Below are 12,456 nucleotides of genomic sequence, written 5' to 3' on the forward strand. Positions count from 1 at the left end.
TTTGGACGACACTCCGGGTAGAACAAGAAGGTTGAAGGAGGCCTCGCGGTATGCTGGGACCCTTGAGCTTCTTGTTTGTTTCCCCTTCAGGAGAGATATAGGTTTTCATGTCTCCTTCATCATGGGCCTAGTCTGTCTTTGCCATGTCTTCAAATTTTCCTTTTTTCTTAGCAGTCATGGTCTTTCATCTCTCTAAGCACTTCCTCAAAAGCTCTGAGAAGCTGACTGGAGAAGTATTAGCGAGCTTCACCTTGAACTCCTCCCAGCAAGTGTGCACAAATAGTGCATAGATGACATTTGGCCTTTCAGCTTCCGATGAGCTCCTCTGCCCACATTCAGTTGTTTTCTTCAGTGAGGGACAGCGCAGCGCTGCCAGGGCCTGGCCAGCCCTGACTTGCCCTGGTGCTGTCCCTGTGAAGCTCAACGCACCGAGGTGGCTGTGAGAACAGGGGCCGGAAGCATCAGGCTCCCTTGTGTTTTTCTGGATCTTGGTCTCCACAGCACCAAATCAAAGCACCTGATTGCAGAATGGGAGGTTGAGATTGGATGGGGGTGGGGGGATTCCTGTGGGAACTAAGACCCCATGTAAACAGAATACGATAAAGCACAAAGAGCAACTGCCAGAGATGGTTCTGTACAGCACTGGTTCGGTGCTTTGGCGTGCTGTCTACTCCACTGCTACCTTGGTTGTATGGGGATCCCCCGACTCCTCCACCTGACTCTCTGATTAGGACTTTTAGTGACAGAACATTCTGCCATCATTAACTTTTGCTCAGCATCTGATCATTCCCAAATACAGTTCAGCCACCTGTCTTCTGATTGCCATTTTCAGAGGAAATGAAGTTAGGTTAAACAAATAACTACACAAAAGGCTGGATTTGATTTCTACAGCCACAAGTGTTTTCTGGCCATGGAAACACTCATAAAATATCTCCTATTTGTTGTAGTTAATTTGATCTTGCATTGCCCACAGTTACAGAGCAAAACCCTCATCTGTACATCATCCACGGATTTGTAAACATGTTGTCCTGATAGTCACTGAATATTTAAAGCGGTAACTTCTCTTCTTGAGTCTTATTTCCCTCTGCACTCATGACTAATATACAATTTTCACAGTGTAGACTTGAACCTGACAATTTGCTTTATAATTTCTCTTCATTATTTGGTTTTCTGAAGGGAGAATAACACATGTACTACACACGTAGAGAAATCTGGATCTTTCAAATGCTTAGAAATTCTAAATGGAAAATGGAGGGAAAAACTTCGGGAATAAAATGCAAGAATCAAATACATAAGCACCTTCTTTGAACAAGGAGGAAGAGCGTTTAAGAGAAAGTGAGTGAATAAGACAGAATGAGTTGAGATTTCTCCCCATGCCAAGGCCATGAAGTCCCTGGCACGCCCTCAGCCCTGTACCTCTTGTTTCTGTCCTCCAGCTGCAGAGTGTACACCATGTCATCCGCAGTGTGCGTCTTGGAGTTACTGTCTCCCCATTTTAGCTTCAGGCTCTGAGGACCAGCTGCAGCACATTCTAGCCTTGGAGGCGAGGGTGGTAATGGCCGAGTTTTTGCTTTAATGAACTGACTAAATGGTCCAGCTCCAATTTCATTTATAGCCTGAATTCTGATCCTGGAGAAAGGGGAGGGGGTGACAATGCAGGTTTAAGAAGAAGCAATTCTTCATTTAAAATAAACATCTCATTCAAAATAAACATCATTGAATGGAGTATTTATTACTCGTCCCTAAAGCAATACCATGGAATAAAGAAAAACAAGATGAGTAACTCAAGACCAAGAACTAGCTCAGAACAGATTATACACTCTCCATTCTAAAAAATAACAAAACAAAACAACAACTAAAAACACTAGCAAGAGCAAGATATCCCTTAATTGAGGGGGGAAAGGGGGTTCTTGTTTAAGGAAAGACATCCTAAAGATACACTTCTTTGTTGTTGTTCTAGCTACTATTTAGTTATATCAAAATCAGTTTTGGAAGTAGATGATTTACAAACAGTGGATTAAATAGGAGAACAAACAAGTCTCCTTCAGAGTCAGACACTGGACAACAACTCTGCAACAGAATCCTTCAATCCATTATGGTTTGGATGTGAGATGTCCCCCAAAAGCTCACGTGAGATGGTGCAAGAAGGTTCAGAGGAGAAGTGATTGAGTGGTGTGAATCTTAATCCAATCTGTGAATTAATCCCCTGATGGAATTAACTGAATGGCAACTGTAGGCGGGTAGGGTGTGACTGGAGGAGGTGGGCATTGGTGGTATGGCTATGAGGTATATATTTGTATCTGGCAATTAGAGATCTCTTTCTCTGCTTTCTGATAATCGTGTGGGCAGCTTTGCTCCACTACATTCTTCTGCCATGATGTTCTGCCTCACCATAAGCTCCAAGGAATGGAACCAGCTGTCTATGGACTGATACTTCTGAAGCCATGAGCCCTTCAATAAACTTTTCCTCCTCTATAATTGTTCTGGTCTGGTCTTTTAGTCACAGTGGTGAAAAAGCTGACTAAAGCACTCCCTTTCTCCAGCCTCACTCAACAACTCAAGTCCTCAGCCAGAGCAACATGAGCAGACACTGCTATAGCAGGACACCATTCAGATGGGCAAAAATCCCAGTTGGATGCTTCCTATGTGTGCACAGTGTTATGGGGAGTAAAGACATATTAACATCACCTTTATGGTCTATAAATTTAAAATCTAATAAGAGTTATAAAGCATGCATAAAATATTATATATTCAGGAGGATTATTCTTCCTATCTCTCTTGTTCCTTTATATATCCCAACTAGTCCTGAAACAAGTCCTCCAGGTCATCAAATGCCACATCAATGACACTGATGTCCTCACCCTCAACACCCCCTCTGTGCCAATTACATGTTTTGTTAGCTTTGCACTGGTCTGGAATCCACCCAAGGTTGTGTGCATGCTAAGCAAGTGCTCCACCACTGAGCTACCTACATCCCTGGCCCCAATGCACTGTCTTAAAGCTTGCTTCTTCCTGGACAGGGTGGCCTCACACCCCTGCAAGGGTATTTCTCCTTTGCTTCTCTCATCAAAGGTCTTCCCCACTCCCTGATCTTTTCTTCAGTGCAGTGTGAGCATTTCCTTAAACACTGTTTTCTCAGGTGACCTCAAACATTCATGGCTTCACCCATGTTAAGTCCACCAGGTTACCAGCTCTCCAGTGGAAACCTCCACCCTTTGCTAGGAAGATAGGCAGCTCTCTGAATAGACTCAGTGGTGTGGTCTTGAAAGTTAGAAAAGTTTCATATTTAAACTTGATTTAAATTCAAAACATAGTGTTTTAAAACACTAGACTAAATAATAGAGTTGAAAAGACACATTCTTAGGAACAGATCAGTCTCAAATATTCTTATAATTTATTGTATGTACTTCTTATTTATAGCATTTACTTAACTATCATGATCCTGAACTATATCATGTGACCTCAAATTAGTCTAAATTCTTCAAACTTAAAGATTATATAAGTCAGCAAGTTAATCTAATATGCCTGTATATTGTTGGGGGGTGGTTAATTATAGGTGAGATGGAATACACACACTCTACCCTATCTTTCCCACTGAATGCAGGTTTAAACCTGCACAAAAGGATGTAGATATTTAAGAATTCTGAAAAGTATATCATAGCTGGCAGATTTGAGGAAGTATACAATTTTAATTTTACCAAATCAATAGAAAGTTTACAATTTTCCCCTCCATTATTCCCCAGCCTGGGCTCGTGAAGACTAAATTCAGGAACAGACATTTGCAGGGACAAAGCTCTAAAAAAGTCTGGCTCAAAGCAGGAAGGGTGTCTCTAGGTATTCAGAGAGAGTGGGGAAATCCTCTAGTCCCCTTTTCATTTTTTCCTGTTCTCTATTCTATCATTTCCCCCATCACACCAACAGTCTAAAGAAGCAAAACCAGATGAAATCAATTGATAAAGGAAGAGCATCTGACAACATCCACATCTATTCACGATAAAAATTCTCAGCAAATTAGGAATAGGAGGGAGCTTCTTCAACCTGAAAAAGGGTACCTACAAAAATACCCATATCACAGTAGCCATGAGAGATTACATACTTTTCCTTTAAGACAAGCAGCAAGGATCACTCCTGTTCAAGAGCACTTACTAGATGTTCCAGTCAGTGGGATGGGGTGGAGTGGTGGTTGGGTATGGGGTTGTGGGGCAGGTAACACACAGGAAAGAAACAAACAAAATAAATGGAAACTACAGAACAATGCTGTTAATATTAAAGACCTACCCAAATAGAGTCATACAGTGTTCATGAACTGGAAGACTTCATAGTAAAATGATTAAGTCTCCTCCAATTGACCTGTAGTGGCCTTGCACTTTGAAACAAGACAAACAAAACCCCACAAGATTCTTTTTGATTCTTTTGGGGTGGAGAGTGCGAGGCAAGGTACTAGGGATTGAACCCAGGGACTCACACATGCTAGGCAAGCTCTTTGCACTGAGTTACATTCCTACCCTTTTTTATTTTATTGTGAGACAGGGCCATGCTGTTGCTGCAGTTGGCTTCAACCTGTGATCCTCGTGCCTCAGTCTCTGGAGCCACTGGGAGTACCTGGGATTATATGGTTGGTCACTACACCCAGCTCACAGCAAGATTAACAGGAGATAAAGGACAAGTTGATGCTAAAAGTTATGTGGCAAGTCAAAGGAACTTGTTAGTGCACATTTGAAAAATAAGAATAAATCGGCAAGAATCATACTACCTGATTTTAGAACTTAGCAAAAGCTACAGTAATCAAGATTGTGTGGAAAAGAGAGACACACATAGGTCAAGGTAACAGAGTACAGACTCCAGAAATGGACCCACACAGATGTGGCCACTTGATCTTTGAAAAGATGTAAAAGCAATTCAATGGAAATTACCTAACATCTTTAAGCAATAGTTTTCTCATCCAAAAGAAGGGAATAATATCATATTTGCTGCATTGACAGAATTACTTAACTAAATGACATGAAAATACTTCTAATTTTTTTTTATGTGTGTATGTGGTACTGAGGGGTTGAACCCAGGGGTGCTCTACCATAAGCTATATCCCCAGTAGCTCAGGGTCTTGCTAAATTGCCCAGCTGGCCTCAAACCTACCATCTTCCTGCCTCAGCCACGCAAGCAGCTGAGACTACGAGGATAAGCCACGGTGCCTGGCACTAATTTTTAACATCTTATACTTCACGATACAACCAGAAAAGGATTCAACGAGGTGACCAAAAGCACGTTGGTGAACTTTAAAATGTTAATTTACAGAGCTATTATCCTTCTGATTTCTTAAACTGTCCTCAGGGAAGCAGTGTGAGATTAAGAACCTAGGGTCTAATGGGAACAGTAACAATGAAACTATCACAACCAACAACAATGGTACAAACCCTGCTCTGGAGTAGGAACTATTATCTCTGCTTTTAGAGGTGAGGGCACTGTAGTCAACTCAAAGAGCTTAAGTAAGTTGACCTAATGACACAGCAGCTACTGAGGATGAAGTCTAGGTCTGTCATATGCAATAGTGTCTCTAATTTCTATTTTGGTCCCATGAGGTAGGATTACTTTGTCTAATTTACAAGTAAAGGAACTGAAGCTTGGCTAAGTGCAGTTGCTTACATTGATTTTATGCTGGACATGGGTCAGACTTGGGCGTGGACTTGATCCCCTGAGGTTCAAAGGCCTTGCTGTGCTCTGGCCCCCTACACTTTCCTATGGTAACTTGGACCTAACACAGCTACGAATCCAACCAAAAAATAATTTCCAACCATATTTTCAATTCAACCACTGCCTTTATCCAATGAAGCTGACATTTAGAAAAGTCAGCAAGCTTATTTTCACTTTATTCAAACAGCATGTAGTCCCCAAACCAAATACCTAGACTCTAAAATACTCAATTCAACCTAGCTTACATTTTTACAAAACCATGTTTTATTTCAGTTAAAAAAATGCATGAAAAACATTTTTTTCTGTGCAGCTGATGCACTGCGCTAACATTAATTAGTTTCAATGATAAGGGACATTCAAAATTGAAATAGAACTGAGAAACTTATAAAATGGGGTGGTGCCTTGTATCCTGGGGAAAACTTGAATAACTCTGGGCACAGGAGGCTGAGAAAGCTGGAGGAGAGGACTAAGGCAATTACTATCAGTTTTGTTTTAGGATAAAAAAATTGCAGTGTGTGAAAAGAACTTCCTAATCCTCATCAGAGGGAATGATGACAAAAGGCAACATACAGATGCAATGCAATCCCTATCAAAATATCATTGACATTTTTCACAGAATTAGAAAAAAAAAAATCCTAAAATTCATTCGGAAGAATAAAATACCTGAAATAGCCAAAGCAATTCTAAGCCAAAAAAGCAATGCTGGAGGCTTATTAATATCTAACTTCGAGTTATACCACAGAGTTATAGTAACCAAAGCTGGATGGTACTGGCATCAAAATAGACACATAGACAAACTCACATATCTACAGTCATCTGGTTCTTGACAAAAGTGCCAAAAGCATACAGTGGAGAAAAGAGGCCCTTTTCACAAATGGTCTGGGAAAACTGGTTATTCCTATGTAGAAGAATGAAACTAGACCTTTGTCTCTCACCCTGCAAGAAAATCAACTCAAAATGGATCGAAACCTGGGAATTAGGGGCCTGGGGTTGTAGCTCAGTGGTAGAGCACTTGCCTAGCATGTGTGAGGCACTGGGTTTAATTCTCAGCATCACATATAATTAAATACAATAAAGGTCCCTTGACAACCAAAAAAATATTTAAAAAAAAATGTAGGGACAACACTCCAGTATAGAGGCATAGGCAATGACTTTCTCAATAGAACCCTTAAAGCTCAGGAAATAATGCCAAGTTAATAAATGGGATGGCATCAAATTAAAAAGCTTCTGCACAGCAAAGGAAACAAGAATGTGAAGAGAGAACCTACAGGAGAAAATCTTCATTAGTACTCTTTTGACAGAGGATTAATATCTAGAATATAGAAAAAAAACTAAAAAACCTTAATAGCCAAACCCCCTAGTAACCCAATTAATAAATGGGCAAATGAATTAAACAGATATTTCTTATAAGAAGAAATAAAAATGGCCTACAAATAATGAAAAAATATTCTACATCATGAGCAATTAGGGAATGCAAATCAAAACTACACTGAGATATCACCTCAAACCAGTCAGAATGGCAGTCATTCCGAATACAAATAATAAATACTGGAAAGGACATGGAGAAAAAGGAACACTTTAATACTTAGATGGGATTATAGTATGGTGGTTCCTCAAAATCACCAGGCATGGAACCATCATATGACCAGCTACACCACTACTAGATATTTATTCTGAAGTCCTCATGCTACAGTGATACTTGCATACCCATGTTTGCAGCAGCATAATTCATAATAGCCAAACTATGGGACTAGCCTAGGTGTCCATCAATAGATGAACAGATAAAGAAAATGTGGTATGAATGAAGTTTTACTCAGCTATACAGAAAAATGAAATTATGTCCTTTTCAGGAAAATGGATGGAATTAGATATTAAGTGAAGTAAGCCAAACTCAAAAGGTCTTGATCATGTGTTTTCTCTCATATGTGGAAGCGAGAGAGGAAAAAGAAAAAGAAAGATAGGGGGATCTCATGAAAATCAAAGGGAGATCAGGGTAGTAGGAGGCGGGTAGGGGAGGGAAGTATTTTACAGTGATATTGGCTAAAGTATACTGTTATATTGTGTGTATGCATGAATATGTAACAACAAATCCCATCATTATGTACAACTATAATGTACCAATAAAAATGTGGCAAGAAAAAGAGAGGAAATGATGAGAAACATACTAATCTGAAGAACAATTCTAAGAATTCATCTTAGAAAATAAAAAATGAGCTTTGAGTTCTATTTAATTAAAATCCATTTCAAAGTGAAACTTAAGAAGTTTTCCCATTAGTTAGCATTTTAATCTTGAAATTTAGATAGAATTCATAAACTTTTTTTTTTTTTTAAATTTACAGTACATCTATACAAGGGAAATAGGATTTTACTTTCCAATTTAAGGCAGTGATGTAACCCAAGCATATTGTATCTTGGCCAGGCTACTGTGAAAAATCTCTTCAAGTTTCTAGGAGTCAGCTATATCCATCAATACGGTGATACCATTGATTAAATAAATCAAATTGAGTCTTTTTTTTAGATTTTGATTGAAAATTCAGTATTAAAATATCAGTCTAATTTAGATGTCAAATACATTTCTTCAATGTACTTTATAAACAGTCAAATTTTAAACACTAAATATATTAAAAGAAAAATAGCTTTCAAAACAAACCATCTTTAACTGGGGAAGAAGGCTTTCCTATCATGCCTAGCCACACCCCCGCATGGGCCACCCCTCAGCCTCTGGCTTAGGAAACTATTAGACTCACCGTCAGGTAACTTCTGAAGACATAGGGAATGGCAGCCTCAATATGAAAATCGATTCTGATCAGAGTGCTCAGAGAAGCTTCATGGAGGGGAACCTGGGCTGGCCTTCAACCAAGCTCCTTCTGACAGGCTGCTCACAGCAGTGCAACCACCCTACCTGTAGGCCCTGAGACTTGCTGGGGGAAACTTAAGCATCTTCCATTGCTCAGAGCAAATGCTAGACCTCCACACAGGAGCCAACCTACAGCATGGTGATAACCTGCTTTCTGATTCATTTCTTCCCTACAAATACGAACAACATGTAATTTATTGAATGCTTATGTTTCAGGCACTAGACTAGGTGCCTAAAATCTTATCTAACATGCAACTCTTCTAGGTAGTTAAAATTGTCATCCTCATTTTACACATCAGGGAACAGAGACACACAGAGTTTAAATACATTCCCAAAGGTCACAAAGACAGTAAGTGAGGGGTTGAAGTCAAGGTGTCTTCACCTTGACTTGGGTGACTTGGGAGGCTGAGTAAACCAGTTTGTTACTTGTGAACTATTCACAACTTGCCTCCTAATAAAAGCCACCTCATCTTTTCAGTGAAATGATCTATGATTCACTTACCTAGTGCTTATCACATAGTAAGAAAAAAATACTGTTATTTTCATTCCCTTTTTACTCAGCAAAAAGCATAAATGAGCATAGAAATAAATCTACTTTATGTTTGGGTTGTTTGCCAGCTTAGTATGAGTCAGAGGTATAATGTGATTGCCAGAAAAGGTAATCTTGGGCAACTTTACTAACTGCTCAGGACACAGGAGAGGGAAAGGCAACAGCCCCTTCTGCTCTGAGCCAGCTATACACCATGCCCAGAGATCGCACCACAAATGGAGAGGTCATCGAGAAACAGAAACCATCCGGAGCTAAAACTTGAATGACGGGGACAGTTAGCTGAGAGAGCTGACGTTACAAGACGATGATATTTAGGCCCCTCAGGCCTACTTATCATGGTCCACAAGAGTGGGACTTAGACACCAGTATGTGGCAAAGTCTCCCTAGGCAACTGATAAACACTGACATTTAAGGATCACTGCTCTAGGCCAATGGTTTTCAAATTTTAACATGCACCAAATTCTCCTGGGAGGCTATTAAAAGCACAATATTAGGTCCCACCCTTAGATTTCTGATTAACAAGTGCTGAGGTGGGGGGCTGATAATTTGTGTTTTAATGAGTAAGCGTCCCAGCGATGCTGCTGCTGCTGGTCCAGGAACTACACCTCAAGAGCTACCACTCCAGTCCTAGGGTCTGATTTTAGATGTAGGGAGGTTTTGACAAAATACAAGGGAAACACTGTTAAAAGAGAGTTACTCAAAACATAACAGCCTGCCTGGGGAGCAGAAGCTGGAACACTGCCCAGGTCACTGGGGACGCTCTGTCCAGAGCCCAGAAGGGGCAACACCAGGAGACCCTGGCTGCCTTCCTCACTGCACAAAGGCTATGCATAGCTTTACTTGGCTGGAAGCATGCAAAGGAAAGCTGTTCCTAGTAATTTTTTTTCTCTTCAAACTAAAACACAAATTCAATTTTGAACCCACTTCTAAATTTGAAAGCAAGGTCTTTAAAAACACCATTATAGCAGTGATACGTTTGTAATCCCAGTTACTTAGGAGGCTGAGGCAGGAGAATCTCAAGTTAGAGGTCAGCCTCAGCAACTTAGTGAAACCCTGTCTCAAAATAAAAAAATATAAAGGGTTGGGGATGTAGCTCAGTGGGAGAGCACTCCAGGGTTCAGTCCCCAGGAGTGTAAAAACAAAAGAAAACAGCATTGTAATTCCAATCAAATTCCACCCAGGGCATGTCAGCAAACCAATGGGTAGCTATACAAGCACCAATGGAGAACCGACCAGTCTGCTGAAAATCCATTTTTGCATCAGTAGATTCACTACAGAGATCCACAATCCTGTCTTTACCACAAAAAGAAAGAATAAACTCCATGTGAGAACAATATGTAACTGTTGAAGGTCAAAAACAAAACAAACAAACAAACAAAATAAAAAGAAAAAAGCTCCTTTATCAGAGCTCCATGGCCTGCTTAAAATGTTTCATTTTACATTTTGAACTAGAACATCATGGTATGTTCATTTATATTTCAACCAATTTATGGGACAGAAAAAGGTGAGAATAAAAATTGATTGGATCAAAATTATAAGTTCTTGAAATACTCATCATGTATTTCACTATACCTACCTCAACTGTATTTTTGAAACATAATATTACAAGGCTGTGGGATACCCAGAGTTCTACTATAAAGTACCCAAATGTGAACAGGAAAACTAAATTCCTAATGTTGTATAACCATTGGCCTTAAGTATTAATTATTTTAATAGCCTAAAATACAAAGACTTGGGCTAAACTCTCTGTTGTTTTGTTTTGTTTTTGCCAAGAATCTACGCTATGACTAGGGCCAAAGATGTGTCTATTCTAAAGTTATTTAATTTTCATGCAATCTGCCTAAAACAGGATCTTTTTAGACATCCTGTAAAGTTAAAAGGTAATATCTTCAAACATGACTTTCTCTCCACATTCAGCTCAGTATACTATATTAGCCCTAGCATACTAGTACTAAATCATTTATACTGACATTAAATAATTTTTTAACTTTCTAATCTAAGCTTTCCATAGTTCCTACATTATTAAACCATTTCATCTTCTGCATAACAGAATTATCCTCTGAGGTACTAACATGTTTTTATATCAGCCACTTATAAGGAAGATATTTTTGATCATTTGAACTATAACTGGCTTTTCTGACTAAACAAAGACTCCCAACATCCTTGCATTCATTTTGAGCCTTTGATTTCTTTTTCTAAGTCATTTGATTGTAAATTGATTAGCAAGTCAACACACCTCCACTGTTATCTTACACAAATCTTAAAGATTATTAATACTTTAAGCACAATGTTAGGAAGAAGGGAAATTCTTAGGCTAATAACCTTGCCCCAAAGTCCCTTTATAAATTTCGGACTTGAATGTTCATAGGACTGACCTGATAAATTTGAGCCCTCCCTGGGGTAGAGATGGGTGTGGACTAGAGAAGACAAAAGCCTTCCCATAAGTCTATATATTTGCAAAGTGTACATTTTGCAAAGATCTGGTCTGAGGGATCAAGGTGGACAATACTTAACATCTGGTCTCCTAGAGAGAGGTGGGAGATGACATCTGTTGGTCACTTCCTGCAGCAGGCTGACTTCATGGTCTAATGTTTTTAGAGCATCCACACTGGGGAAATTCCCTGAGGTCAATGTCTGGGTTTAATCATCTCTGGATTTCCTCAGCACCTGAACCCAGTGCTTTGGACATAAGCACTGAAAATTTGGTTAACAAACAGTAGTGAAAAAGGGTTTTCTGGGATGGCTAAACGCTAGAACTGAAACAATGTCCTTATCCTGCCTCTTTGTGGATATCCCCCTTTATTTAGTTTCCATCTCAAGTCCCATTTCTTTCTTTCTTTTTTTGGTGGTTCTGAGACTCAAACCCAGGGTCCTATGCATGTTGGAAAGTGCTCTTCCACTAAGCTACATGTCCAGCTCGCAAGTCCTATTCTCAACCATCCTCTCTGAAACTCCAACAGGACTTTGTATACACGTTATTTTCACCAAGCAACGTTGTGATCACCTATTGGCTGGCTGCTTAAGAACCCCTCACCTCTGTGAGTGCTCTGGAGGCAGGCAGAGTGTTGTATAAAGCCACAGTGCACACTGTGACCAAAAGCAATTTCTTAAAAAGAATTAGAGCAAATAAACAAAAACTTGCCATTGTTCTGGAATGCAAAACAAATACATGAATTATTCATAAAGAAAGATTTGGTAAGAGGGAAACAGACACAGAAATAATACAATATGCCAGGGTGGAATTTTTGTCTTTACCTAATTAGCTGATTTCTTTCTTCAGTTTCTTGGGGGGAAATGTCTAGTTTACTAGATCACAGAGTTAATGAGCTCTGCAGAAAAAAATAGGTAAAATGATAAGCCC

At 39.6% G+C, this 12,456-nt stretch overlaps 1 protein-coding gene across 5 annotated transcripts in view; it reads right to left on the reverse strand.

The window, feature by feature from the left end:
* FNDC3B (fibronectin type III domain containing 3B) overlaps positions 1-12,456 on the reverse strand; it is a 366,748-nt gene that overhangs the window by 29,743 nt on the left and 324,549 nt on the right. For all 5 annotated transcript variants that reach the window (XM_079155120.1, XM_079155124.1, XM_079155121.1 and 2 more), the window contains one exon: positions 1,417-1,629. In XM_079155120.1, coding sequence (XP_079011246.1) covers positions 1,417-1,629 — 213 coding nt within the window. The remainder of the gene's footprint in view (positions 1-1,416; positions 1,630-12,456) is intronic.

This window comes from Sciurus vulgaris (assembly GCF_902686455.1).
Source record: "Sciurus vulgaris genome assembly, chromosome: 10".
NCBI lineage: Eukaryota > Metazoa > Chordata > Mammalia > Rodentia > Sciuridae > Sciurus > Sciurus vulgaris.